This window comes from Doryrhamphus excisus, linkage group LG13, assembly GCF_037039965.1.
Source record: "Doryrhamphus excisus strain RoL-2023G ecotype Guam linkage group LG13, RoL_Dexc_Guam_v1.1, whole genome shotgun sequence".
Classification (NCBI taxonomy): Eukaryota; Metazoa; Chordata; class Actinopteri; order Syngnathiformes; family Syngnathidae; genus Doryrhamphus; species Doryrhamphus excisus.
Window position 1 is genome coordinate 15,487,804 of NC_136369.1, and position 25,289 is coordinate 15,513,092.

The 25,289-nt window shown below is 41.8% G+C and overlaps 2 protein-coding genes across 3 annotated transcripts in view; one reads left to right on the top strand and one right to left on the bottom strand.

Moving 5' to 3' along the window:
* Positions 1-97: 97 nt before the first annotated feature.
* cry5 (cryptochrome circadian regulator 5) lies at positions 98-6,065 on the bottom strand. Of its 2 annotated transcripts, XM_058089263.2 has the most exons (11): positions 5,988-6,065; positions 4,927-5,143; positions 4,639-4,833; positions 3,371-3,489; positions 3,127-3,281; positions 2,891-3,031; positions 2,633-2,800; positions 2,427-2,567; positions 1,453-1,604; positions 1,160-1,380; positions 105-320 (listed from the first exon to the last, which is right to left on the bottom strand). In XM_058089263.2, exons 2-11 carry the CDS (start codon positions 5,139-5,141, stop codon positions 262-264), a joined length of 1,566 nt encoding a protein of 521 aa, XP_057945246.2. In that variant the 5' UTR covers positions 5,142-5,143; positions 5,988-6,065; the 3' UTR covers positions 105-261. The 2 variants fall into 2 exon arrangements, with proteins under 2 accessions (XP_078651932.1, XP_057945246.2); XM_078795806.1 differs by lacking the exons at positions 4,639-4,833; positions 4,927-5,143; positions 5,988-6,065 and adding an exon at positions 3,991-4,211 and having other exon boundaries at positions 98-320.
* Positions 6,066-6,770: 705 nt separating this feature from the next.
* LOC131139559 (FERM domain-containing protein 5-like) overlaps positions 6,771-25,289 on the top strand; it is a 38,290-nt gene continuing 19,771 nt past the window's right edge. The window contains exon 1 of the mRNA XM_058089265.2: positions 6,771-7,183. Coding sequence (XP_057945248.2) covers positions 7,082-7,183 — 102 coding nt within the window. The 5' untranslated portion in view covers positions 6,771-7,081. The remainder of the gene's footprint in view (positions 7,184-25,289) is intronic.

The window sequence follows — 25,289 nt, forward strand, 5'->3', positions numbered from 1 at the left end:
TCCTTAGTCATACCTCTCTAAGTGCTTTAATAGTGTTGATATAACATTACAGTATAGAGAGAATACCAGCATGCAACACATCCCTGGAGTACAGCAATAAAAATGACGTAGAAAGAGTTGAGAAATATATACATTTTCAAGCAAAAAACAGTTACAATAACACCCAATGAAAAATAAAGGGTGCCCAAGCAGAACCAGACTGGGTGTATTCATAATAAACAGTCATAGCGTCAAATTTAATTAATACAGTATGAACATATGTCATTTTTTACCTTTCTTCTTTAGCATATCGACAACAGAGGGCGCCTTCCGCTTCACACCTGCAAGACAGACATCGGGGAAATAATTATAGAAATAATTGTGATATACATATTAATTAGGGACCATAGGGGTTATAAGGGACAATTTTCGGGAAAATGTTTTTTTCAAGAATATATGCTTCTTTGAAAAAAACGACACAAAGCAGCTCCCTGCTTAGCATGAAAAGGCAGAATTACATTGAAAACATTTTCCCCCAAATTGTCCCTTATTACCCTGAAAATTGTCCCTTATAACCCCGTTTTACGGTACACCTGTACAATCTAGGACAAAACTTTCCATTAAGTGTATAGGCAATGTTGGAGAGAAACATCCAGACCAGGGGGGTGGGCAAACTGTGGCCCGCCAAGTATTGTAATCTGGTCCTATTCCTTAATATTTTGCTGTATTTGCTAGATAGAAATATGTTGATTAGGTCGCCAGAGACGTAAACATGCTCTTGATAGCCAATGTTTTATTGACTACCCAGCATGCCTTGCGGGCATTCGGAAATAAGAGTTTGAAGTTACGTATTATTTTTGACGTTTTTTTGTTGATTTAGTATGTGATGTGTGAACTTGCTGTGGGTGTGTTGTGGTTTTTTTTTTTTTTACTTTCGGTTGCACCGCGAGCAAGTACGTATGTCAATCTGCTTGATGCCACCTATACGTAGACGGCCCCTAACCCAAGCCCCTAACCCCCCCTAACTAAGTCAACAAGTTTGCCCTCCCCTAATGGAGATACTACTACTACTCAGTGTCAATTAAAACCGAGCATTATCCTAATATCTTCCATTGGGTCTCTCTTGGATTTAAACATGTAGGTGTGTAGTGTCCAATGAGTTATATGTAGTGTCCAATACCTTGCTTCTTACTGGGTGATTCTTCAGAGTTGCCGGACCTCTTGGCGTAAGCTAACTTCATCCTCTGGATGTTCTTCTTGCTGATCACTTCATGCTCCACAATAGGAAGTGGATAGTCTTTACCCACGATGCACCCCGCCGCTTGCTGCACGCTGCGTGGTGCCTTCCAAGGCTCGTAGATGTACTGAGCGGGAAACTTCTTCAAAATGGGAAGGTACTTCCTGGAAAGATTGTTCCGAATGTTAAAAAAAATGCCAATGCCAACACCGAGTAAGATCTCTTTGCAGTCATACTTGATGTAGTCGCCGTTTTTGTCAGTCTTCTTGCCAAAGGCCACAGGAGAGTAGACTCTGAAGAACTGGTGGAAGAAGGTGCTCGCCGACAGCCACTGCCAGTTCCCGGCATTGAGAGCCCAGTCGCCGTCTAACAGGAGCTCCTCAAACACCTTCAAGGGTTGGAAACAGAATCTCTCTTTTAAATGGTGACCATCAGGCTGCACGGTGGTCGAGTGGTTAGCACACAGGCCTCACAGCTTGGAAACCCGAGTTCAATTCCACGCTTGGCCATCTCTGTGTGGAGTTTGCATGTTCTCCCTGTGCATGTGTGGGTTTTCTCCGGGTACTCCGATTTCCTCCCAGATTCCAAAAACATGCTAGGTTAATTGGCGACTCCAAATTGTCCATAGGTATGAATGTGAGTGTGAATGGTTGTTTGTCTATATGTGCCCTGTGATTGGCTGGCCACCAGTCCAGGGTGTACCCCGCCTCTCGCCCGAAAATTTTACTTTATTTTAGTTTTATTGTACAGTGGTTGAATTCTCTTTTGCTTGTGTATGATTGAAAAGGGCTGCACGGCGGACAGGTGGTTAGTGCGCAGGCCTCACAGCTAGGAGACCAGAGTTCAATTCCACCCTTGGCCATTTCTGTGTGGAGTTTGCATGTTCTCTCCTTGCATGCGTGGGTTTTCTCCGGGTACCGGGTACCCCGCCTCTTGCTCGAAGACAGCTGGGATAGGCTCCAGCACCCCTGCAACCCTCGTGAGGATAAGCAGTAGAAAATGAATGAATGGTGACCACCATCCACAATCCTTATGTGAGACGTGAACACATGTCTTTCTCTTTTCTGTGCTTTTCTAAAGATATACAAACGGCTAAAAAGAGACAACACACAATGCATGTAATGGGATCAAACTATTCCTCCTATAAAGCCGTTCTTCCATGTACAGGTACATCTACATCTACTTCATAAAGGTTTGTAAGTTTATTTACCTTCTGTCCTTCCTCCCAGCTGATCCACAGGTCTCCTCTGGTGAGGAAGCAGGCCACAGCGTGTCTCGCCAGGTGATGGATCCATCCTTCTCGTCTCAGCTGAGTCATAATGGCATCAATGAAGGGGAAACCGGTTCGAGCCTTACCGAAACACAGTATCGGTTCACTCTTATGTTTTAGAAACAAGGCGATGATGATTACGGTACCTCTCTCCAAGCCGCTAGGTAGTCACGGTTTGTATCCCAGTCCACCTGAGTGCACACGGGGTTGCCCTCCATCTTGTTAAAATTGGGGACGCCCACGCTGGCGGTGTAGAAGAACTCTCTCCACAGTAATTGACCATGCAGGGACACTGGTGGGTCTGAATGCTTTTTCTAACAACGAAGAAGACCAATGACTACTTGTCAGGGAGCTCCGCGACCCTTAGAAAGTCCAGCATTCACGACTACCATCACAATACTCACCCCTTGGTAGACCTCGGTCAGCTTCCACCAGAAGGTGCGTGCAGACAGGCACCCGAAAGTGACATAGGGGCTGAGGACTGTGGTGCTCGGACTCAGAGAGTTGGGAGAGGTCTGAGGTTTTTCAAAGGTGCATACCCACCCCTTTAAGAGATAAAGATACATATTTATTATATGCCAACAGTAATGGGTGGAAGGGTGTAACAAAGTAGCTCTCAAGCGACAATAAAGTCATTTACAGTTTTCTTCATGTGTTCCTCCAGTCTCCTCAAAGCTTCTTGCTCTCCTCCAGGGAACGGCTCCTCTCCAAGCTCTAACGTATCATGGCCGAGCTCGTCCAGTGCAGGTATACTGTAATAATTCACGTCGTCGTTCGAATGAGGGGTCTTCAGGCCTTTAATGGAAGACAATCATACACTTTAACTACATGTACCTTAATTAACAATAGCCACAGCAGTTGCTAAGAAAGTTTAAGGCACGTGCCTTTCACATCCTCCACAGTGGGAGCAGCCATTGGTTTCTTTGGGGGGCCGAGGGTCTTCACAATAGCTTGCATGCGGTTGTATGTCAGGGGAGCCTTCCCGTTATTCTCCTCAATTATCCTGGGAAAACACAAAAGTAGAAAACAATTTGTAAATATATATCTGTAGGAAGAAATTGCAATTATATTTTCATATCTAGAACAAAGAATACTTGTTCACGGCCTTCTAAATATGTTTTTGACATGATTAGAGCCCTCTAGACATGCACTAACACCCCTATAGTCATGTTTACACTTGTATTAACCCCATATTGTCGACATAGTAAGAGAAAATGATTCATTTAAGACATAATATAGCAAAATATAATATTACATGGGTTGCACGGTGGTTAGCGAGTGGTGAGCTAGGAGACCCGAGTTCGATTCCACCTTCGAGCATCTCTGTGTGGAGTTTGCATGTTCTCTGTGGTTGTTTGTCTATATGTGCCCTGTGATTGGCTGGCCACCAGTCCAGGGTGTACCCTGCCTCTCGCCCCAACACAGCTGGGATAGGCTCCAGCACCCCCCGTGACCCTCGTGAGCATAAGTGGTAGAAAATGAATGAATGAATCGCTGTTATTACCAACTCCTATAAAGTTGGGTTAGGCAGCTACTGTATCGGTACAACACCGGAAGTTCTTGGGAGTGTGACCAACCACAGTAAAGTGGGCGTGCCTGGAGGGTGTAATAAGTTAAAACAGGCTGTTTACACAGGAATAGGTGGAATAGGTGCAGATTCTGGAACATCTAGAAAGCTTTCTGTGCTGGTTATTGTATGTAGCTGCTCTATAGCTACACAATAATAACACAATTCAAAGGGCCACAAAATGAGCATAATAGGTCCCCTTTGTGCTTGTGTGTGCTGCTATAAATGCGTTTCCCTCGGGGAGATGAGTGGCGGGCGGACGGCAAGTGACGTCGGGTGTTCAGAGTCGAGGTTTAGCTCGGCGTGGGTTACTGCAGAAACAGTAGCATGTGTTTTTATTTGGGATTATTGTGTCTGTTGTGAGATATTTCAACACGGCAATGTTTTCAATGTGTCTTCTGAATGCTTTATATTTATATTTTATTTCATGTATCCATATTTATACTTGAAAATTCAACCTGCAAAGTCACAAGGGACAACTGTAAGTGACGTTAAAAGTGTAGTGGGAAGGGAAGTCACCATCGATACTTTATCCTATTGTGGAGTTTGTAGTTAAATGATGGTCAAATACTCTTAAAACAATACCTGTCAATGTCATAAAGGGTGTGGGACACCTTATAGACGACTTCCACTTTATGCTCTTTAGCCAAAGCGGACACTTTCTTGTCACGGGATGCGCTGTAAGGCTCCGTGTCAAATTCATACGTCAGCTTAGTTATCTTCCACTTGGTGAACAGTTGAGGGAAAACATCTTCTGGTTTGCCTCTCACGACAAATAGCCTACAAAGGAGCAGAAAAACACACAAGTGAGGCTACTGTAGCAGCATAGTACTATCGTCACTATACTGTACTGCTGTTGTATGAGCGCAATACCTGGAGTTGAGTTTTTGGAGGCTGCAGTCCAGGTCTCTGAGCGCTCCCACTAGGAACCTCCAGCGGTTGAGACCCACTCGAGTCTTGTCAAAGAGATGGGGATCCAGGATGAAGACTGGGTAGAGTTCCTTGCAGTCCTTCAGTGCAGCCATCAATGCTGGGTTGTCATGAAGCCGAAGTCCCTTGCGGAACCAGTGGATGCATCTATGAGCCATGGCTGTGTGCACAAAAAATGCAAGATATGAAAAAAAAAAAAAAAAAATCACACAATGTGGCAAAATGTACAACTGTATTACCTAATTCTAAATTCAACAATATGTTAATTATTGCGTATGTAGTTTTTTTTGTTTTGTTTTGTTTTGTTTTTATTATATTTATTTGAGCAAATACAGGAAACACCACAGTGCATCTCCAACACCAATCAAAATACAATTCTCCATTATTTACATCTGTATTCAGCTATCTGATCACAAGCCCAAAAGGAGTAGGCAGAAGCAAAAGCTTATAAATGCCTACCCCTTTTTGCAAGATATAATCATGTTCATGCCACTGTCTTGTTTTCCCCTGTTATTATTATCATTGTAATATTATTATTGTTATTATCATTATTGTTGTAATCCTTATCATTATTACCATCATTATAATCATCATTAATCTTACCATTTTCATCATTATAGGTTAACAATTTTTGGAGTTTTTTTTTTATTATTTAATTTTACAGACTTCATTGCTTCTTGTACAGTGCTGTATCATTCCATCTGTTATTTTCTGAAATTTGTGGTCTGTATACTTTTTATAGTGATGTAGCTGTCTTATCCTTTGGTTTCCTTATTGAAGGCGTAAATTAAAGATGGATTTGTTTAATTATTCAATTTCATGAACTAAATTGTTGCCTAAATGTACTGTATCATTCACCATTTATCGAGAAAAATAAAACTTCTGTTTAGTGTGTAGTAGACACCTCCGAATGTAACGCACACCACAATTTTGTCAGCTTATACAAAAATTACCCACTCAAAAGGTAATAATAAACACGGTACAAATAAATAACAAAAACAAACCTTATTTGTGTCTTCAGTTCTTTCGCCGCCTTTAGTCAATTCTGTGTTGGGTAACATCTACAGTACGTTGAATAGCTTACAAAACAGGAAGCGTTGCAGCGAATCCAGCCAATCAGAGGTTGAGAGGACAGGGGCGGGGCATCTGCAGGGGGAGAACGACACAAACAGTGAACCCGTTTAACCACTGGATGTCGCTACAGTGCAGACAAATAGAGAAATGGATTGTAATATATTAAAATAATGGTATACATAAAAATTATACAGTCTAAATGAATAACAACTAAATAAAATAGCAGTAATAGTAATAAATAATAGTAATAAAAAGTGTGTTGTTTTCAAAGTATTTACATTTTTTCAAATTTCAAAGTTTTCATCACACAAATATATAGTAAATTACTTACCCATACCTTACTTACCCAAGTTACCTGTAAAGAAAATGCCCTAGCCACTACTGCCATGTTGCACCAAATATCATTGCAAACGTGTTCACATATCTCAAAGTTTAAAAAAAAATGGTCATAATTTAGTTGATTTTGAAGATGCATGCTAATAAATATATTGCACAAGCACGTAAGTACAGGACATGTGATTTATATTGCCTTTGAACAATATAATAATATGATAATAAAGACTGAAAAGTAACACAATTAACAAGAATCAGGATCAGGACTTTTGAGGGTCACTGAACACACCATCAGTGACGTGATCACGTGCATGGGTGTTTTTTTTTTAAGCCCAAACAAGTGGCTTTGCTGTGTGTGTGTGTATCGTCGCGACTGGTACCATCCTATCCTATCCATCAGAACCGCGGTCAATTTAAGATTCAGAAGGCATCATCCCAGCCAGCCCTGATTGGCTGAAGAAAAAGAGCCATTCAATCGCGGTGTTAGCGAAGGTGCGGTGACACTTGAACGTGGACCACAGAGGACGGAGCCAGTACCTCATCATGACAAGTCTTGCTACGGGGGCTGCGGTGGAGACCCGGGCTGTGAGCAGGTGTCGGAGCAGGGTGCAGGGACGTCGTTAACTTGCATGCATGCACCCCACGCCGTCGTCCCCGGTCCGGTTCGCAGACTACTGCCGCCGGCGGGAAGATGCTGAGCCGACTGATGAGCAGCAGCATCCGGAGTCTGGACCGAGAATGCAACTGCACCGTGAGGCTGCTGGACGACTCCGAGTACACCTGCACCATCCAGGTCAGTTGAGTTTTTTGTGTTTTGTTTTTTTTTTTGTTTTTTTAAAGGTATGGGAGGTGATCAGCTAGCAAGACGTCCCCCAACATATATCCCCTTTTGATTTTGGGGGGCTGCAGACAGAGCTTGATGCTCAATGACATCACCAATCTGGGTATCCTGTCAGGAGAATCTGCAGCAATGTTAGAGAAACACATGAGCATCGCTGATTATTCACTCATTTAAATGCATGAGGAAAACAATCTGCTTCATCTTAATTGGAACATCTCCAAGGAGGTGGATTGTTCATTTATTTGAGGTTTTTTTGTAATATAAACACCTGATTCGAATCTCGTTACCACTGCTCTTATAGTGGAAGCGACCATATTTAGCCATTTAGGCCAAATGTAAGGCAGCAGAAACATGTGACTTCTCCTAGCCAATCCGTGAATGTATTAATAATAATAATAATGCAAAAAAAGTTGCAAATAAACACTCAAGGTTGAACACAATTAGTATTTCAGAACATGTTTCCCTATTAGAATGAATGGGAATAGAAATAATCCATTCCGAGGTCAATGGATCAATGGAGAAGAAAAGACTTGAGGAGAAACATCTTCTAAGACAACCTGAACAATCCAGTTGCGATGCATTGAATGCTTTTGAGCATTATACATGGACGTTAATGTCATAAGTTTAATTCCTTAACCACTTTGGCAGTATGACAACACTACATTAGTGGAATTGTCAACATTTACGGTGCAAGACCATAATGTACATAACACAGCACAACATTTCCATACAATATTCATTCATTCATTTTCTATACCGCTTTTTCCTCACGAGGGTCGCGGGGGTGCTGGAGCCTATCCCAGCTGTCTTCGGGCAACCATTCACATTCATACCTATGAACAATTTGGAGTCGCCAATTAACCTAGCATGTTTTTGGAATGTGGGAGGAAACCGGAGTACCCGGAGAAAACCCACGCATGCACGGGGAGAACATGCAAACTCCACACAGAGATGGCAGAGGGTGGAATTGAACTCGGGTCTCCTAGATGTGAGCCCTGCACGATAACCACTGTGCAACGTGCAGCCTAGTAATGAGTTCATTCATTCATTCATTCATTTTCTACTGCTTAAGATATCCTCATGAGGGTCGCGGGGGGTGCTGGAGCCTATCCCAGCTGTCTTCGGGCGAGAGGCGGGGTACACCCTGGACTGGTGGTCAGCCAATCACAGGGCACATATAGACAAACAACCATTCACACTCACATTCATACCTATGGACAATTTGATGGCCAAGATGGCAGAGGGTGGAATTGAACCCTGGTCATGCTACAATAAGGAAGGGTATAAAAAGTGAGAAAATCATGCTGCAGACCGATATAAGAGTGGCTTCATGTTGGCAGGGTTTTCTTTTCTAATTGGTCCTTTGCTTACTGGTACTATATACGTATATGCCTCATTGGTTATTGTTGTGTTGTGAGCTAATTTGCTGATGAAATATAAGTATAAATATCACCCCGAGACTTCTGCATTCTGGTAACAGCAGTTAATGGTGCAGATTGAATCATTCAGGTCTTTGCAAAACGTGTTTAAAGCATCCCCCCCCTCCTAAGTCCTTGCACTTGACGTATCAGCAGAATCAATGCCATATTGACCTGAGCGAAGACGAGACGTGCGTTTGTAAGTGAGGTTAAGTCATTAGTGTTATCTAGCTGCAGTGTGTCTTTTTAGCTTGGCCTCCCCGTGTAGGCGTTTGGAGGTCTCTCATTCTCGCTTTTTTTGGGGGGGGGGGGGGGGGGGGGCTTTTTACACCCCTGAGGGATTTCTTCCGCTCTTAAGCTGAATTAGAGATGATGACAGCACACAGAGACCATCACTGCTTGCTCATTTCTAACAGTCTGACTGCAAAAGCAAAGCAAAGCATTTCAGTGGCTGACAACTTCAAGTGCTTTTACTCTGGGGACTCTTGAAAGGGTGATTTCATGTCACCGTGTGTTCTTTTCACACTCATTTTCAGACTGAATAATAGAAATATCATCAACAAGTGCACTGGATGGGGTTGCATGGTGAGCCAGTGGTTAGCACGCAGGATACACAGCTAGGAGACCCGAGTTTGATTCCACTGTTGACCATGAAAATAGAAGACATGAAATAGAAGATAAAATAAAATAAGAGCGTCCCTCGTTTATCGCGGTTAATTGGTTCTCGTAATAACTCTCTTTTGGGTTATAATAACTGAACTATTAGTACACAAGCTGAAGTCTGTCCATCAAGATATGCTTATTTAACACTTTTACCATGCAGCACAACACAGCAGGGAACAAATTCATTTCTATGAAGTGATTCCATTGCGGTGGATCATCTCTCTGTGGGAATATTCCATTATCCCCTCTGTGGGAAATAATGGGAAAAAAAAAGCCATAATGTTACACAATGGGCTTTCCAATTGGTCTAAATGGAAAAATAAATAGTAACAGCGGCAGGGTTGTTTATAACCATGGCGGTATTTCTTCACCTTGAACAAACAATGTGAACATGTTTTTACCTTAATCATAAATGTGACTTCTCCTGCATAACTTAGAGAATGTAGCGCGGATTTAAATGCCCTAATTGTCACCTATTTAGCTCAATTTAATCCACACATTGTCATCACGGGGGAATAACAAGAGGTATGACCTTCATGGATGGAGCCACATTAAGTGGTGAACCGTACACACCAATGATAATGTGTTCAGTACCAATTGCAGCACATGTCAGCTCCAATCTGCAATGTTATGAATAGCGTAGACAAGAAAAACATGATTCCAGGGTCTATACTACCTATTGCCCAAATTCAGCAGATGTAGGCTCCAGCATAACCCTGTAGGACCCATAGGACGGGATAAGTATGTGTCACGAGTTGAGAAATTGAGTAACATTGACAAATTCCATGTTACTGCTCTTCTAATACAGTGGAACCTTGGTTTAGAGTCTGCCCCGGTTAGTGACTTTTTTGGTTCATGCAGAAAATGTCGCAATTTTCCCTTAGTTTGCATGAATTCTCCGGTGAGCAAACAATATGTTGTGTTCTTAATATACTGTTTGAGTCCATCTGTATTCTTGATTTTTTTTTTTTGACCGGAAAACATCCTTCCTTGTAACCATTCCATCTGCAAGCGAACAAAATGCTAACCGAAACCGGACGCTACATATCCGTTCTATGATTTCACCAGCAGATGACTCTCAAAATAGTCTTTTAAAGTTTTAAAATGATAGTTTTGCTTGTATAAAAAAATGTAAATGCATATACAGTAAAGTCTCGTTATATCGATATCGGTTATATCGAAGTACTGCTTATTACGATCCTATTTTCATTTCCCGGCAAATTTCTAGTCTTTTATGATACAATTAGTTCCGTTAGTACGATACCCGGTTATTATGATAATCCGGTTACTACGATGCCCTTTTCATCTCCCGCCAGCCAATTTGGTCTGCTTATATTGATACAAAAGCAGCTTAAATCAATCTTTGCTTAAGGATTTCAATACCAAAAAAGAACACGGCAAACGGCTGCTTCCAGTCAACTTTATTTTTCACACTTCCACCACCAGAGCACAGCCCACACCGATTCACGCACTTCCTGGTTCACAGGTCATGCTCAACCCGCCCCACATAGCTGGCCAAACACATGCCTGCAACAGAAGAACCACCGCCGTGTTCTTTTTTGGTATTGAAATCCTGAAGCAAAGATTGATTTAAGTGCATTATTGCCCACTTTTAATGCAGTTCGGCGCAGGATCGGCTATATCGACAGTCCGGTTATATGGATATTTTTTCCGACTCCTGACAATATCGATATAACGAGACTTTACTGTAAATAAAGAATGAAAGAGCAAAATGAACATTGAAGGTTACTTTTACCTTGGTTGAAGACTACTGTTCAAAAAAGACGTGCTGTGTCATGTTGTGTAATGAGTTATTTCTGAAATCCAATGGTGTTTCTCAGCATTCTTTGGCTGCATTCTGAGTTATTGAGGTGAGAAACACTATTGAATTCAAGAAGCAACTCATGGCAAAACAAGAAGGTGGTGGTGGTTGTGGGGACAAAAGAATCAAGTCTTCAATAAAGGTAAAAGTAACCTTAAATGTGTTTTTCCCCTTTCATTGATCATTTATATGTATTTATATACATTTTGAATTGTGTAAAACCTTAAATACATTTTTGGCTTTTGATTCGGTTTTTGTCTGATATTAAGGATGCTAAATTAAGGATGCTAATCAAGGTTACGTTGTACCATTGAAGCAGTAACATCGCCAGGTCATTTCATCATTTGGATGATGTAAAATGAGTTGATTTATACATATTCATTTAGCAATTAAATCCCTCATCTAGTATATTAAATATGATATATATATACATATATCGGTAGGAAGACAGCAGCAGCTGGTGGGGCACTGCCAGAGCTGCCCCGAATATACTGTCGTATATACTGCTGTCAGCTCGCTTCCACTAGGGAACAGTGGGAGTGTCTATACTGTCCAGTCACACACTCTAAATTGATATTCATGCCATGCGCCACTAGAGATTCATCAGAGGAGGAGAGGAAGATTCATGATGAAATAACACTAATGCAGAGAGAATTACGAGTGGCTCACTCAGCTGGCAAAGGATCAGATCTGCATCAAATCATCCTGCAGGAGGCAGGAAGGAGATTTTTTTTTTTTATGTGAATGCTTTTGCACAACACAAACTGGGAGCAAGTTATAGGAAAAAAAGGCAAAACGTACTGTACATGTTTCCAGACTTGTATTATAGTTTATCTTCAAATTGGATCTGGTGTCTCTCCAGGCTTCCCTGTTGTGAACCTGGCTAAGATTAACCTAGATTTTTTTTTTTTGTTTTGCTTGTGCAGCCTTCACCTCAGCACTAAATTAATGATAATGCCTAAATTTAGCATAAAATGCTGCTTGTAGAACCATCCACAGTCAGACGAGGACTGGTGTCCAAACCAAAACCTCAGGGGGATGTTGGAACATTTGAAAACACGCTGATGTAGTGTTTGCTTTTTTAAAATAAATTATAACAGTAATCCCTCGTTTATCACTGTTAATTGTTTCCAGACCCGACTGTGATAAGTGAATTTCTTATAAATCAAATGAATACATATTTTTTGGATTATCATTTCAGCTCCTTATTTTTACATTTAGCTGTATATTTCCAATTTTTGCTGTTTTTATCGGGGGGGTGGGGGGGCGAAAAGGTGGAATCAAATTCCGGTCTCCTAGCTGTGAGCCATGTCCGGTCACCACTCCACCACCGTGCAGACATATGCAATGTAAATATCTTGAATACATTAGCTAACCAAAATAGATTTTTAAATTGATTTTTAGTTCGTCTTATCAAAAAAAAAATTCGGGGGGGGGGGACTGATGATGATCTCCCTGCCTTCATATTTGGAAGGCATAATGAGAAGATGATTTAATGTGGAAGTCAATCCCAGCACCGAATGTACAGTATGGGAGCAGTTACTGTTACAGGCTAGCTCAGGAGCTCATAGACAAACAACCATTCACACTCACATTTATACCTATGGACAATTTGGAGTCACCAATTAACCTAGCATGTTTTTGGAATGTGGGAGTTAAAACGGAGAAAACCCACGCATGCACGGGGAGAACATGCAAACTCCACACAGAGTTGCCCAAAGGTGGAATCGAACTAGGGTCTACTCGCTGTGAGTCATGTGCGGTCACCACTTCTCCACCGTGCAGCCTTGTACAAACATATACGATGTAAATAGCTTGAATACATAGCTAAACAGCACAGTTTTTAATTGATTTTTAGTTTGTCTTATCAAAACATTTTTTCAGTGGGTGGGGGAGGGGGTAACTGATGATGATCTCCCTGCCTTCATATTTGGAAGGCATAATGAGAAGATGATTTAATGTGGAAGTCAATCCCAGCACCGAATGTACAGTATGGGAGCAGTTACAGGCTAGCTCAGGAGCTCCAAAAACAGATTGGAAAATGGATGCTTCTTCTTCTTCAGTCGTCTGCTGATGTTTTGCTATTCCAACCTATGACCCCCCGCCCTGCAGCAGCAAAGTGCCACAGATGACTGTGATGTCTCAGCATCACACAGGCAGAGAAATCCATCACTTGCTTCTAAACCAACAAGGGAATTCTCTGTTCTTCAAAGGGAACGCAAGCACTTGTAGAAGACATCAGAGGAGCATTGGAGATGCTCGCTCGTGGTTCTGTTCACTTATGACGTGAACTTGAGGATGGCCGTGTTGCCTTTTGCTCAGCTCAGACACAGCGTTCATGTCTTATTCATGATCTCTGCAGGCACGCCGGGCGGCTGATATTTAATCACCACACTAATGGTGTTTTCACAGAGGTGTGCCTAGTGATTGGTGTGTAGTGTATGGCTGACCTGTTGTGTATGTGCATTACTTTTGTCCCAGATGGTTCTAGTGCACAGTGGTGTAGCGTTTTATAGCCCCAAAAAGTCATACAAAGTTGCTGACTTCTTGTAATAATAATAATAATGGATTGGGTTTTATAGCGCTGTCCAAGGTACTCGATGAATTGAACCCATTCATTCACTCCACAATCACACACTGGTGGCGGTATTCTACATGTGTAGACACAGCTGATAGAAACATCACCAAATATTCAGTCCCTGGAGGTAAGATGGGTCATGTGCCTTGCCCAGAGACACAACAAAAGTGACTAATTGGAGGAAGCAAGGATCGAACCTCCAACCTTAAGGTTTCTGGATAACCTGCTCAACAACCCAAGCCATTGCCACCCTATTAGGTGTGTTTTTCTGGTAATCATTGCTTTGAATATAGAATTTCCATTATGTTAAAATAAAAATAAAAATAAAAATAAAAATAAAAATAAAAATAAAAATAAAAATAAAAATAAAAATAAAAATAAAAATAAAAATAAAAATAAAAATAAAAATAAAAATAAAAAATATGGTATATTGGCAACCCAATTTGGTGGGTTGAAATAACCCAGCAGTGTAGTAAATATGAACCCAGCGTTGGGTCATATGAACAACCCAATTGTTGGGTTAAGATAACCAACCCAACTTGTTGGGTTAAAATAACCCAACGCGAGGTTGGTCCAATATTTAACCAGCGCTGGGTTGGGAAACAACCCATATTGGGTTGTTTTTAACCCAACATGTTTAAGAGTGCATGTTTAAGAACACTTGTCAAATATCCTCTATATGTTTTTTAAGGATCTACAGCAAAAACACTAGTCCAAGAGCATTGTACCTTTTTATGGACCAGCTTTAAAAAGACTAGTCAAAGGTCCTCTATTCGACAGTGGGAAATGGGGAGGAAAAAAACAACAACATTACGCTACCCAAGTGTGTAGCAGAATGGCAAAAATGTGCTAATGTCACCAGAGACCTTTACAGTGCAGTGCTGTACATATATGCTGTGTGTCACTTCAATGCACACACACACACACACACACATATATATATAAAGAGAAACACAAAATTGCAATTCAGCACTTCTTGCTTCACTAAACGACTGTGAGGCCAATTCATGCATAATTTCCTCTACTGCACAAAAGTGCTCCATATAAGAGAAGATAGTGTTGATATCATTTCTATGCTCATAACCACACGTATCTGCTTTGCTATCACTGGTACACATCCGTGGTGGTGTACACACTGGTGTATGTAGTTCATTATTTCACATGCATGTGTGTAAATGCTTCTTTCAATTGACTTTTTGGAGTTTGTAACTGAGGAAAGAAAAAGTAAGATTGTGCAGATTGGTTATAGTTTTCCAAGATACAGTATTGGGTCAAAATAGGAAAAAAGGCAAGAATGGTAGTTTGTCAGAATGTCTGCACAATCCGATACATTCATGTTAATATGTCTAGAGTTTCCATATCAAATGTTATATTTTTATTTGCAGAAATCTCTCTCTTGGAAGTGGACAAAATGAATGCATGCTGAGAAATTTCATGAATGGTAATGAAGGGACTTAATGGACTTTTGCATCAGAGTTTCTTAGAAACTACAAATCAGATAATTATAAGCAGCTGGTGGCAAACTTTCTGAAGTCCAACAGAGCACTTGGCTGCAATACGTCCGAAGATACATTTTTTGAATTCCCCATCTACATTTCTTTCTATTGAACTGCTAGAAGTAAGTGATAAGCACGGGGAACCAAGTCTATTGTATAAACATTAATTCATTCATTTTCTACCGCTTATCCTCACAAGGGTCGCGGGAGTGCTGGAGCCTATCCCAGCTGTCTTTGGGTGAGAGGCGGAGTACACCCTGGACTGGTCGCCAGCCAATCACAGGGCTGCCAAGGTGCTGCAATGCTGCCTGAGGAGCACAAGAGCCCAGAAGGGAGGCTGATGTCATTGCAGCTCCCTCAGGCAGATGCAATGCATTATGGGAAAGCTTTAAAAGATTTGTATTTTTTTCCATTGTAAAGGCAGGGTACACCCTGGACTGGTCGCCAGCCAATCACAGGGCACATATAGACAAACAACCATTCACACTCACATTCATACCTATGGACAATTTGGAGTGGCCAATTATCCTAGCATGTTTTTGGAATGTGGGAGGAAATCGGAGTACCCGGAGAAAACCCATGCATGCACGGGGAGAACATTAAAAAACTCCACACAGAGATGCTCAAAGGTGGAATCGAACTCAGGTCTCCTAGCTGTGAGCCCTGCGCGCTAACCACTCTACCACCGTGCAGCCTTATATAAACATATGCGATGTAAATATCTTGAATACATTAGCTAACCAGCACAGTTTTAAATTGATTTTTAGTTCATCTTATCAAAATACTTTTGCCAAAGACAAAAACAACAACTAATGTTAAGTGTAGCCACATTGCACTGAGCAGCCAGGACCGACGTGTGTGCCAATAAGTTCTTTGGCTATCATAGTACACTTATCCTCCGTACCATCGTGGGTGGCCGTTTGTGGTAGGGCCTCACAAAAGCCAAAGAAAGAGCAAAGAGTTCCTCTTCTGGATGAGTTTTTGTGACTTTACTATAAAAAAGCCACGGAATGGTTAAACTGAAGGGGAAATGAATCTTTTCGACACCATGTTCGATGTTCTTCCAGCTGTCAGGGATTCTAGCTGTTCATTGAAATAGCGGCTATTCACTAGAAGATGCTTGAGTTAGCGAAGGTCAGTTTTCGATCGACTGAGTTTAAAGCCAATCAGCAATCACTTTACACCTACCACATACCAAGGCAGATTGACAACCGAGGTCAAAACCATTCAGTTTGCTTCCCCGACGTCCAGTCTGCACCCCCACATTCTCCCCTCAGCAACCCCTGTCTTCTTTTAGCTGGGTGCACTGCGGTCTATTTTTAAACCATGCTATAGCGGCGCCAGCGTATGTGCGTGGAATATTAAGCGCTCCTTCGCTATTAGCCGCTCAGCGCTCGTCGTCAGCTTTCTAATAGTGGGCCAATTGTGGACGTCATCTTTTTCCGGAGTCGAGACAGTTTGTCTTTGACACATAAACATCTTCACATTTACAGGACACACACTTTATTGTATGAGAGGATGGTTGGAAATTTAAAAAGAGGACGAGGAGGTGAGGATGCCCTGTGGGAGCTTTTTGTTCCTCTCGCCTCTTTTTTTTTCTACGTGCCTCCAAGCGGTGGACTGCATGCTAATGGGTGATACGCATAAAAGCCACAGACATCAAAAAGACGCTGGTGCTTCTCTTGCCTTCTTTAACAAACACGCTGCATCATGGGCTTTGAAGCAATATGATTTAAATATCATTACCATACCATTCCATTGACTGCTTTCGATTACACATGTCGAAGGTGTGCTTGTCTGTACATAAACTGGAGCTGGGTCAGCAAAATGGCCGAGTGTGGAATTGAACTCTGGTCTCCTAGCTGTGAGGCCTGCGCGCTAACCACCCGTCCGCCGTGCAGCCCTTTTCAATCATACACGAGCAAAAGAGAATTCAACCACTGTACAATAAAACAAAAATAAAGTAAAACTTTTGCCTATTCCAGCTGTCTTCGGGGGAGAGGCGGGGTACACCCTGGACTGGTCACCAGCCAATCACAGGGCACATATAGACAAACAACCATTCACACTCACATTCATACCTATGGACAATTTGGAGTCGCCAATTAACCTAGCATGTTTTTGGAATGTGGGAGGAAACCGGAGTACCCGGAGAAAACCCACGCATGCACAAGGAGAACATGCAAACTCCACACACGAAATGGCAGAGGGTGGAATTGAACTCGGGTCTCCTAGCTGTGAGGCCTGCGTGCTAAAGAAGAGCAACAAAACTAAAATAAACCAAAACTACTTTGATGACTTGTGACGGGCATGTGGAGGTTTTAGTCATAACATTTTTAAAAATGCAGTAATATCTACTACTATATACTGTACCAGTGGTATATATGCTTATATATGATTGTGTATTGTGGAAATAATATTAAACAGCAACAGCGGGAAAAACAGACGAAAAGGCCCAATGGAGAGAGAAACAGCTGAAATGTAAATACTACTAATAATAGCACAATGCTTACCGCATATAAAATGTTTTTAGCAATTTACTAAATGAAATATGTACATAACCCTCGGTGGAATATTTGACACACCAACGCCCCCCTACACACCCCAGCGGTAAACTATATAATTTCCTTTGACCTGCGATTGGATGGCGACCTTTCCAGCATACCCCAGTGACCCCAATGAGGGTAAGCAGCATAGAAAATGGATGTATAGATGTATATTACTTAGATTTTTGTCCCGATTACTACTAAAATACTGTGAATTAATGCTGAGTTTTCCGCTTACTGACACCAGACCATAATCACTTCCATAAAAACACATTCACTCAGGAATCACTAAGTATTATTGAAGCGCAATGGTCGGCGCACATATACATAAAATAAATACATAATAAAGGGCATCGGTTTTCCCTCCTACATTAATTTAGTAACATTAAAAATACATTAGAGCCGCATAGCAAGTCTCAGAGCAGCGATAAGCTGGTTTATGTGTCTCTGTGTCCCAGCCCGCCAACCAGTACAGTGACTTTCCACTGCCCTTGGATTTTTGGGAGCCTTGGGTCTCCATGGTAACAAGATTATTGCATCACTACTCCCGAGCTGCTGTCGTCAAGCTGGTGTTTGGCCGAGCTCTGCGGCAACACACACACACACACACACAGGCTGACACAACTCTTCTGTGCATGCTAATAACCTCACTCTGAACTCTTTTCCTACTTATTCGACGGAGCTATCTTCCCTTGTCGCTTTCTTGTGGCACACTTAAGTGTTTGCCTCTGGGAAGGTTGCACCTTACGTGTGGGACGATTTTAATTGGGGTTAACGCTCCTTTTGAGTGGGGGGTTGGGTCCTTGTGGGGGTAGGGGGAGAGATATCCATGATGGATGCTCACCTAAAAACAACTCACCTAGCTCATGTTCATGTTGTAGTACAAAAATGTGCAAATGTTACTAAAAATGGAACCTCCCCTAGCTACGTACATCATTCACAATAGACCAAAGAGCGGGTGGGGGTCGTCTCCCATAAGGCCTTGTGCACTTTCTGCTTCACTAGAGGTCATTGCGACCTTGCAGCCAGTGAGCTTTTATGCATGTGGATGAGAGGAAAGAGGTGATGCAAGAGAGGAGGGAGGAAAGCGGGGATAGGATTGATGGAAAAGCGGCTGTGGTGCAATGCACTTCCAGTTACATTAAGGAACATCACATTTAGGCTTGGAAAATTCAACATGAAAAGGAGGAGTAAGAAGCAGATCTTAGCGAAGTCTACTCTGGTTGCCAGCCAATCACAGGGCACATATAGACAAACAACCATTCACACTCACATTCAGACCTATGGACAATTTGGAGTCGCCAATTAACCTAGCATGTTTTTGGAATGTGGGAGGAAACCGGAATACCCGGAGAAAACCCACGCATGAACGGGGAGAACAGAGATGGCTGAGGGTGGAATTGAACCCTGGTCTCCTAGCTGTGAGGTCTGGGCGCTAACCACTAGATCGCCGTGCCACCACATCACATTTAGGCTTGCAAAATTCAACATGAAAAGGAGGAGTAAGAAGCAGATCTTAGCTAAGTCTACTCTGGTCGCCAGCCAATCACAGGGCACATATAGACAAACAACCATTCACACTCACATTCATACCTATGGACAATTTGGAGTCGCCAATTAACCTAGCATGTTTTTGGAATGTGGGAGAAAACCCACGCATGCACGGGGAGAACATGCAAACTCCACACAGAGATGGCCGAGAGTGGAATTGAACCCTGGTCTCCTAGCTGTGAGGTCTGGGCGCTAACCACTAGAACACCGTGCCACCACATCACATTTAGGCTTGCAAAATTCAACATGAAAAGGAGGAGTAAGAAGCAGATCTTAGTGAAGTCTACTCTGGTGGCCAGCCAATCACAGGGCACATATAGACAAACAACCATTCACACTCACATTCATACCTATGGACAATTTGGAGTGGCCAATTAACCTAGCATGTTTTTGGAATGTGAGAGGAACCCGGACTCTAGTAAAAACTCCACACAGAGATGGCCCAGGGTGGAATTGAACGCAGGTCTCCTAGCTGTGAGGCCTGCACACTAACCACTTGTCCATCATGCAGCCCTGATTTAATTGTCAACAATTAGCTGAACTGATGATAATGACTTGGTTTTCCAAAACAACAGCTTCTAGCTGATGCCATTACAAAAGCTACTTCCCAGTGCACCATTGGGGCGCTCTCCTAAGTCACGTACAGTATATAAATGAGTCAGCTCATTAATTAGTCAGTGACTTCAGTACTGATGCTGCAGAAATGCCTGAGCACGAGTCTTTAGTCACTTTTCTGCTCTCCTATGGAAAACTACCGCCTATTCATTATAATAATGTGCTGCGTTTTCTAGGTCAAACTTTAAAACGAGCGAGCCCATCAGACAAAAACTTTAACTACGCTTCAAGTCGCAAATATAATGGCCTGAAACTACAAATCAAAAGCAGGATTGGGCATAATGATGAATTGATTGATTGATGATTAAGAATGTGGCCCACTGTGTAGAATATATTGTTGATGAATGGCTTTGTCTTGAAGCAACTGAGGCAGAATTGACTGCAATACTTGGCTGCAACCAGCGGGGGTGCCGATGAGTCAGTAACAACTACTACAACATAACGTCAGCTTGTATTGTTTCTTGAATTCGCTCATTCTAGTGCATTGTTGAAGTTCCTTACTCAATCCGTTCCCTAGTTTGATTCCACACACTGAAATAGGTTATTCATTAGTTCATTCATTTCCTCACGAGGGTCGCAAAGGGGTGCTGGAGCCTATCCCAGCTGTCTTTGGGCGAGAGGCGGGGTACACCCTGGACTGGTCGCCAGCCAATCACAGGGCACATATAGACAAACAACCATTCACACTCACATTTTGGAGTCGCCAATTAACCTAGCATGTTTTCGGAATGTGGGAGGAAACATCCACACAGAGATGGCCGAGGGTGGAATTGAACACTGGTCTCCTAGCTGTGAGGTCTGCGTGCTAACCACTCGACCGCCATGCCGCCTTGAAATAGGTTATATTTCATGAATTAATTCACTTATATTTTTAATATACTATATATATATATATATTTCACCAGAGACGATTTTAATGACCTATTGTGTGCTTCCTCTGGAACAAAAGGCAGTAGTATCATCCGCAAATAATACCAACTTTTCTTTTGTAACTTTACTGATGTCATTTATAAGTTGAACAGTTTTGGTCTCAGTATTGACCCCTGGGGTACTCCACACGTAATATTTAAACCTGCAGATGTGTGTTCTCCCAGTTAAAATATTGCTTCGTAATTATAGGATGTTGTGATTGATTGCATCTGACTTTTGTCAGATCCATAAATACTGCAGCTGGATTCTTTCTACGGTCTTTAGCATTAGTGATTTCCTCCGTAATTTCAATTAGTGCCATGGAGGTTGAAATATTAGGTCTGTATTCATACTGACTTTCTGCTAGTAATTCATTCATATAAATATGTTTGTCCAACAGGTTATTGAATAGGTTCTCCATAATTTTCGTGAATTAAATTGATGTTTGTCTCCATTTCTAAAAATTGGAACTGCTTTAGCTGTTTTCATTTTGTTAAGGACTTTTCCAATATGAAATGAAAAATTACTGATGTATGTCAGCGATTCTACAGTCTCATTGATTATCTGATTGATTGATTATCTGCCTAGCTTCTCGTCTTTGTACTCGTCTTTTTACGACAGTGACATTTTGTCTTTAAAACAAATAATCAATGTGGTTAGTTTGGAACTCGTTTTTGTCCCATGGGGAAGTGGGTACTTTTTCAAGTGTCTATTGTCATTATACTATTTTCTATTTTCATAGACCACATGGATTTTTGCCATTTGCTGCTGGTGCCGGAACATAACCCCTGTAAGGGGTCTTGCTTATATGCCAGTTTAAAATTTGCCGTATATGATATGTTTTCACTTTAAAAGTGTTGTATAAAATGCTTTTCACCAGTGAGGACTGTGGATGAGGAGAGTGTTGTGTGCCTGTGTGTGACAGCAATAAAAAAAGTGGTCCCGCTTGTCCTCTCAGGGGCTCTGTGAATCTCTGCAGCTAATTGTCTCAGCTGCTGTGTTTGAATGTTGCCACAATATTATTAATGTCACTGGCTGCTGTTTGCCTTCCGGCGTTTTTAGTGGAGCTTTCACTTATGAAGATTAAAATTGCATTTTCACTTTTTATAATTACATTGGAAGGGCAGGGGCTGCACAGTGGCTCTAACATCCTAAAAATATGCATGTTAGGTTAAGACTATCTATAGGTGTGAATGTGTGAATGATTGATGATTGTCTACACCAGGGGTCTCAAACACGCGGCCCGCGGGCCAAATGTGGCTAGTTTGAGGCCCCCGCCTTGATATGAAAGTTTAATGTTAGTGCGGCCCGCGCAAGTTTGATATGGATGCTGTATGGTATCATGTACCCAGAAAAAAATATTACGTTTGATTAATGTTCATGTTAAAGGTTAAATAACTGTTAATAGTTAACCTCCCTATCCGTGTGGAAGTGGTAATTTTTTGGCTATTTAAGTTTAAAGGAAATAACTTGGAGGCTACCGTTTAGGTCGCTAGCTCTCTAATTTGCGAGTTAGCATGTGTCTCAAGACCCTGCAGTTGCGCAATATGTTGTAAATAAAAAGAGTATAAATGTGACTATAGTCGTGTTTTGTCATGTCTACAGGGCTCTAATAATGCTTTGTTCATTTTAATCTGAAAAAAATAATTTGTCTACCCACCAACTATATGTGGTTTCTTAAGTTTTTATTATTTGCCGTTTTATTTTTATTATTATATTTATTTATTTATTACTGATTGATTGATTTTCTTGATTTGTTTATTTATTTTTCATCTTATTTTGTGTAGAAAAATAAAAAGTAAGATATTTGAGAACAGTGGAATGTTTTATCAGAGCTTTTCTTGTAAAAAATTGGAACCAAGGCGAAGTTTTTTACATTTTTTTGTTTTTAATAAATGCGGTTTTTTTTGTTGTTTTTTTTTTGGAAAACCTGATGCGGCCCAGTCTCACCTAGACCCGAGCTCCAGTGGCCCCCAAGTAAATTGAATTTGAGACCCCTGGTCTACACTGTATGTTCCTTATGATTGTGCCTGTGATTGAGTCTACTGGGATAGGCTCCAGCTCATCTGCCACCCTGTGAGAACAGGCAGTTTTGAAAATAGCCAACTAACTACTGAAGTATAAGAGTATAACATTGTGGTGTTACACTTGTATCATGACCTGATGCAGATACTGGATGGGATCGGCCTTACTCCTACACGAGGATAAAAAGGAAACAGTATCTCTGTCTTCCATTCACAAAACCTCCAAGGTCCTCCAAGGAAATGAGGAAGGATAATGAAGTAGCATTTGTACAAAGGTAACGCTACATTGTGTGTGATTTCATCTGAGCGAGTCTGCACGCCAATTGATGGCAGATGATGAAATAAGATTGCGTCTTAGGATGGCTGATTGTCCTCCTGAAACGCTTTTTAGACATGCAAGCGCAGCAGACGCAGGGCGCCTGCCGCCATCATGAGCCGTGATCAGTAACACATTTGACCCGCTGAGTGCTCGGTCAGGGCGACTGTATTGGTTGTCGGACTCTTCTCACCGCGCAGAGCCGTGTTTGCGGTGTCAGAGATCAAGGCCGGGCGGTACAAAAACCTGCAGGAAGGTGCTCTAGTGGGTGGCGGGTGTCAAGGTGCTGCTTTGAGACAAGGTTGTGTCTTGTATGGCGTGTCAGATGTTATTTTTACCGGAAGGGGAGAATATATTTGTGAAGGTTCTGAACTCCTGATTACATCCCACTCTTTTGTTGAGTAGATGAACAGGTGAGGACTCATGTTTTGTAATAACTTTGTTAAGATTAAGTCAACAGCGCCTCTACTGGTTGCAGCCAGGTAGTCTGCCTCAACTGCTTCAAGAGAAAAATCATTCATTCATTTTCTACTGCTTATTCTCACAAGGGTGCTGGAGCCTATCCCAGCTGTCTCCGGTCTCACAGGGCACATATAGACAAACAACCATTCACACTCACATTCATACCTAGACTCATATTGGAGTCGCTAATTAACCTAGCATGTTTTTGGAATGTGGGAGGAAACCGGAGTACCCGGAAAAAACTCACGCATGCACGGGGAGAACATGCAAACTCCACACAGAGATGGACAAGGTTGGAATTGAACTGGGGCCTCCTAGCTGTGGGGCCTGCGTGCTAACCACTCGTCCATATTGATAATATGGATAATGAGACTGTATTTTTGTTAAAAACAGTCTAAAAAAGAAGAGACGTCTTATATTTGGGGTCGTCAGAATTATATTTCCAGTCACTGGCATCCAAGGACTTAAGTTAATAAATAAACAGTATTAGGAGGTTGCCCACAGCCACAGCTATTAATGCTAGCGTTTTCAGAATAGAGGCTTAATACTATGTCACTAATAATTCACTGTCCATAGTGCTGTAATGGTACATGCTGCCTTTCTGGCAATGGGCATGGGTTCAATTCATTTCTAGGCTTAAGTCACTAAGTGCAATCAGTGTAAAAAAAAACAAGCAACAGCATTAGGAGGTTGCCCACAGCCACAGCTATTAATGGTAGCATTTTCAGAATAGAGGCTTAATACTAATGTCACTAATAATTCACTGTCCATGGTGCTGTAATGGTACATGCTGTCTTTCTGGCAGAGGGTACGGGTTCAATTCCTTGCTACGCTTAAGTCACTAAGTGCAATCAGTGTAAAAAAACAACAACCAACTAACCTGAAAGTGGGGGGAAAAAAGACTAATATTGATTTTTGGTCTTTAAAAACAATTTTCCACAAACATGTCTTGAAAAAGAGGGATTGTCTCACCCTATATTAATTGTCTTACTGTATATTCAAGTTAGTATGCGCCCATCCTCTATAAAAAAAAAGTCCTCTGAGTCACTGATATCATTATATGGAAGTGAGGAAGAAAATTACTTTTCCAATTATAGAACGAAAGGTCGCATGATGGGTGGTTTGTTCCAGATTTTTGGCACCATTTAGTCAACCCATTGGGAAAGTCTTTTTCAACAAAGGCTCATTTGGAGAAGCAAGCCTAATTATTCATCATTCACTACAGGTGGCCAATCAAAAAAATAATCATCATGGGGTGTGGTTGAGATGTTCATTCATTCACTCATTTTCTACCGCTTTTCCTCACGAGGGTCGCGGGGGTGCTGGAGCCTATCCCAGCTGTCTTCGGTCAACAGGCGGGGTACACCCTGGTTGCCAGCCAATCACAGGGCACATATAGACAAACAACCATTCACACTCACATTCATACCTATGGACAATTTGGAGTCGCCAATTAACCTAGCATGTTTTTGGAATGTGGGAGGAAACCGGAGTACCCGGAGAAAACCCACGAATGCACGGGGAGAACATGCAAACTCCACACAGAGAGGCCCGAGGGTGGATTGAATCCTGGTCTCCTAGCTGTGAGGTCTGCGCGCTAACCACTCGACCACCGTGCCGCCTTGGTTGAGATGTTATAATATCAAAACTGCAAGTGT

Coding starts and splice junctions, on each gene's coding strand:
- cry5 (XM_058089263.2), bottom strand. CDS start 5,141: ATGGCTCATAGATGCATCCACTGGTTCCGCAAGGGACTTCGGCTTCAT. Junction 2,801..2,890: donor TGACCGAGGTCTACCAAGGG/GTGAGTATTGTG, acceptor CTTCGTTGTTAG/AAAAAGCATTCAGACCCACC. Junction 321..1,159: donor ATCACCCAGTAAGAAGCAAG/GTATTGGACACT, acceptor TCTGTCTTGCAG/GTGTGAAGCGGAAGGCGCCC.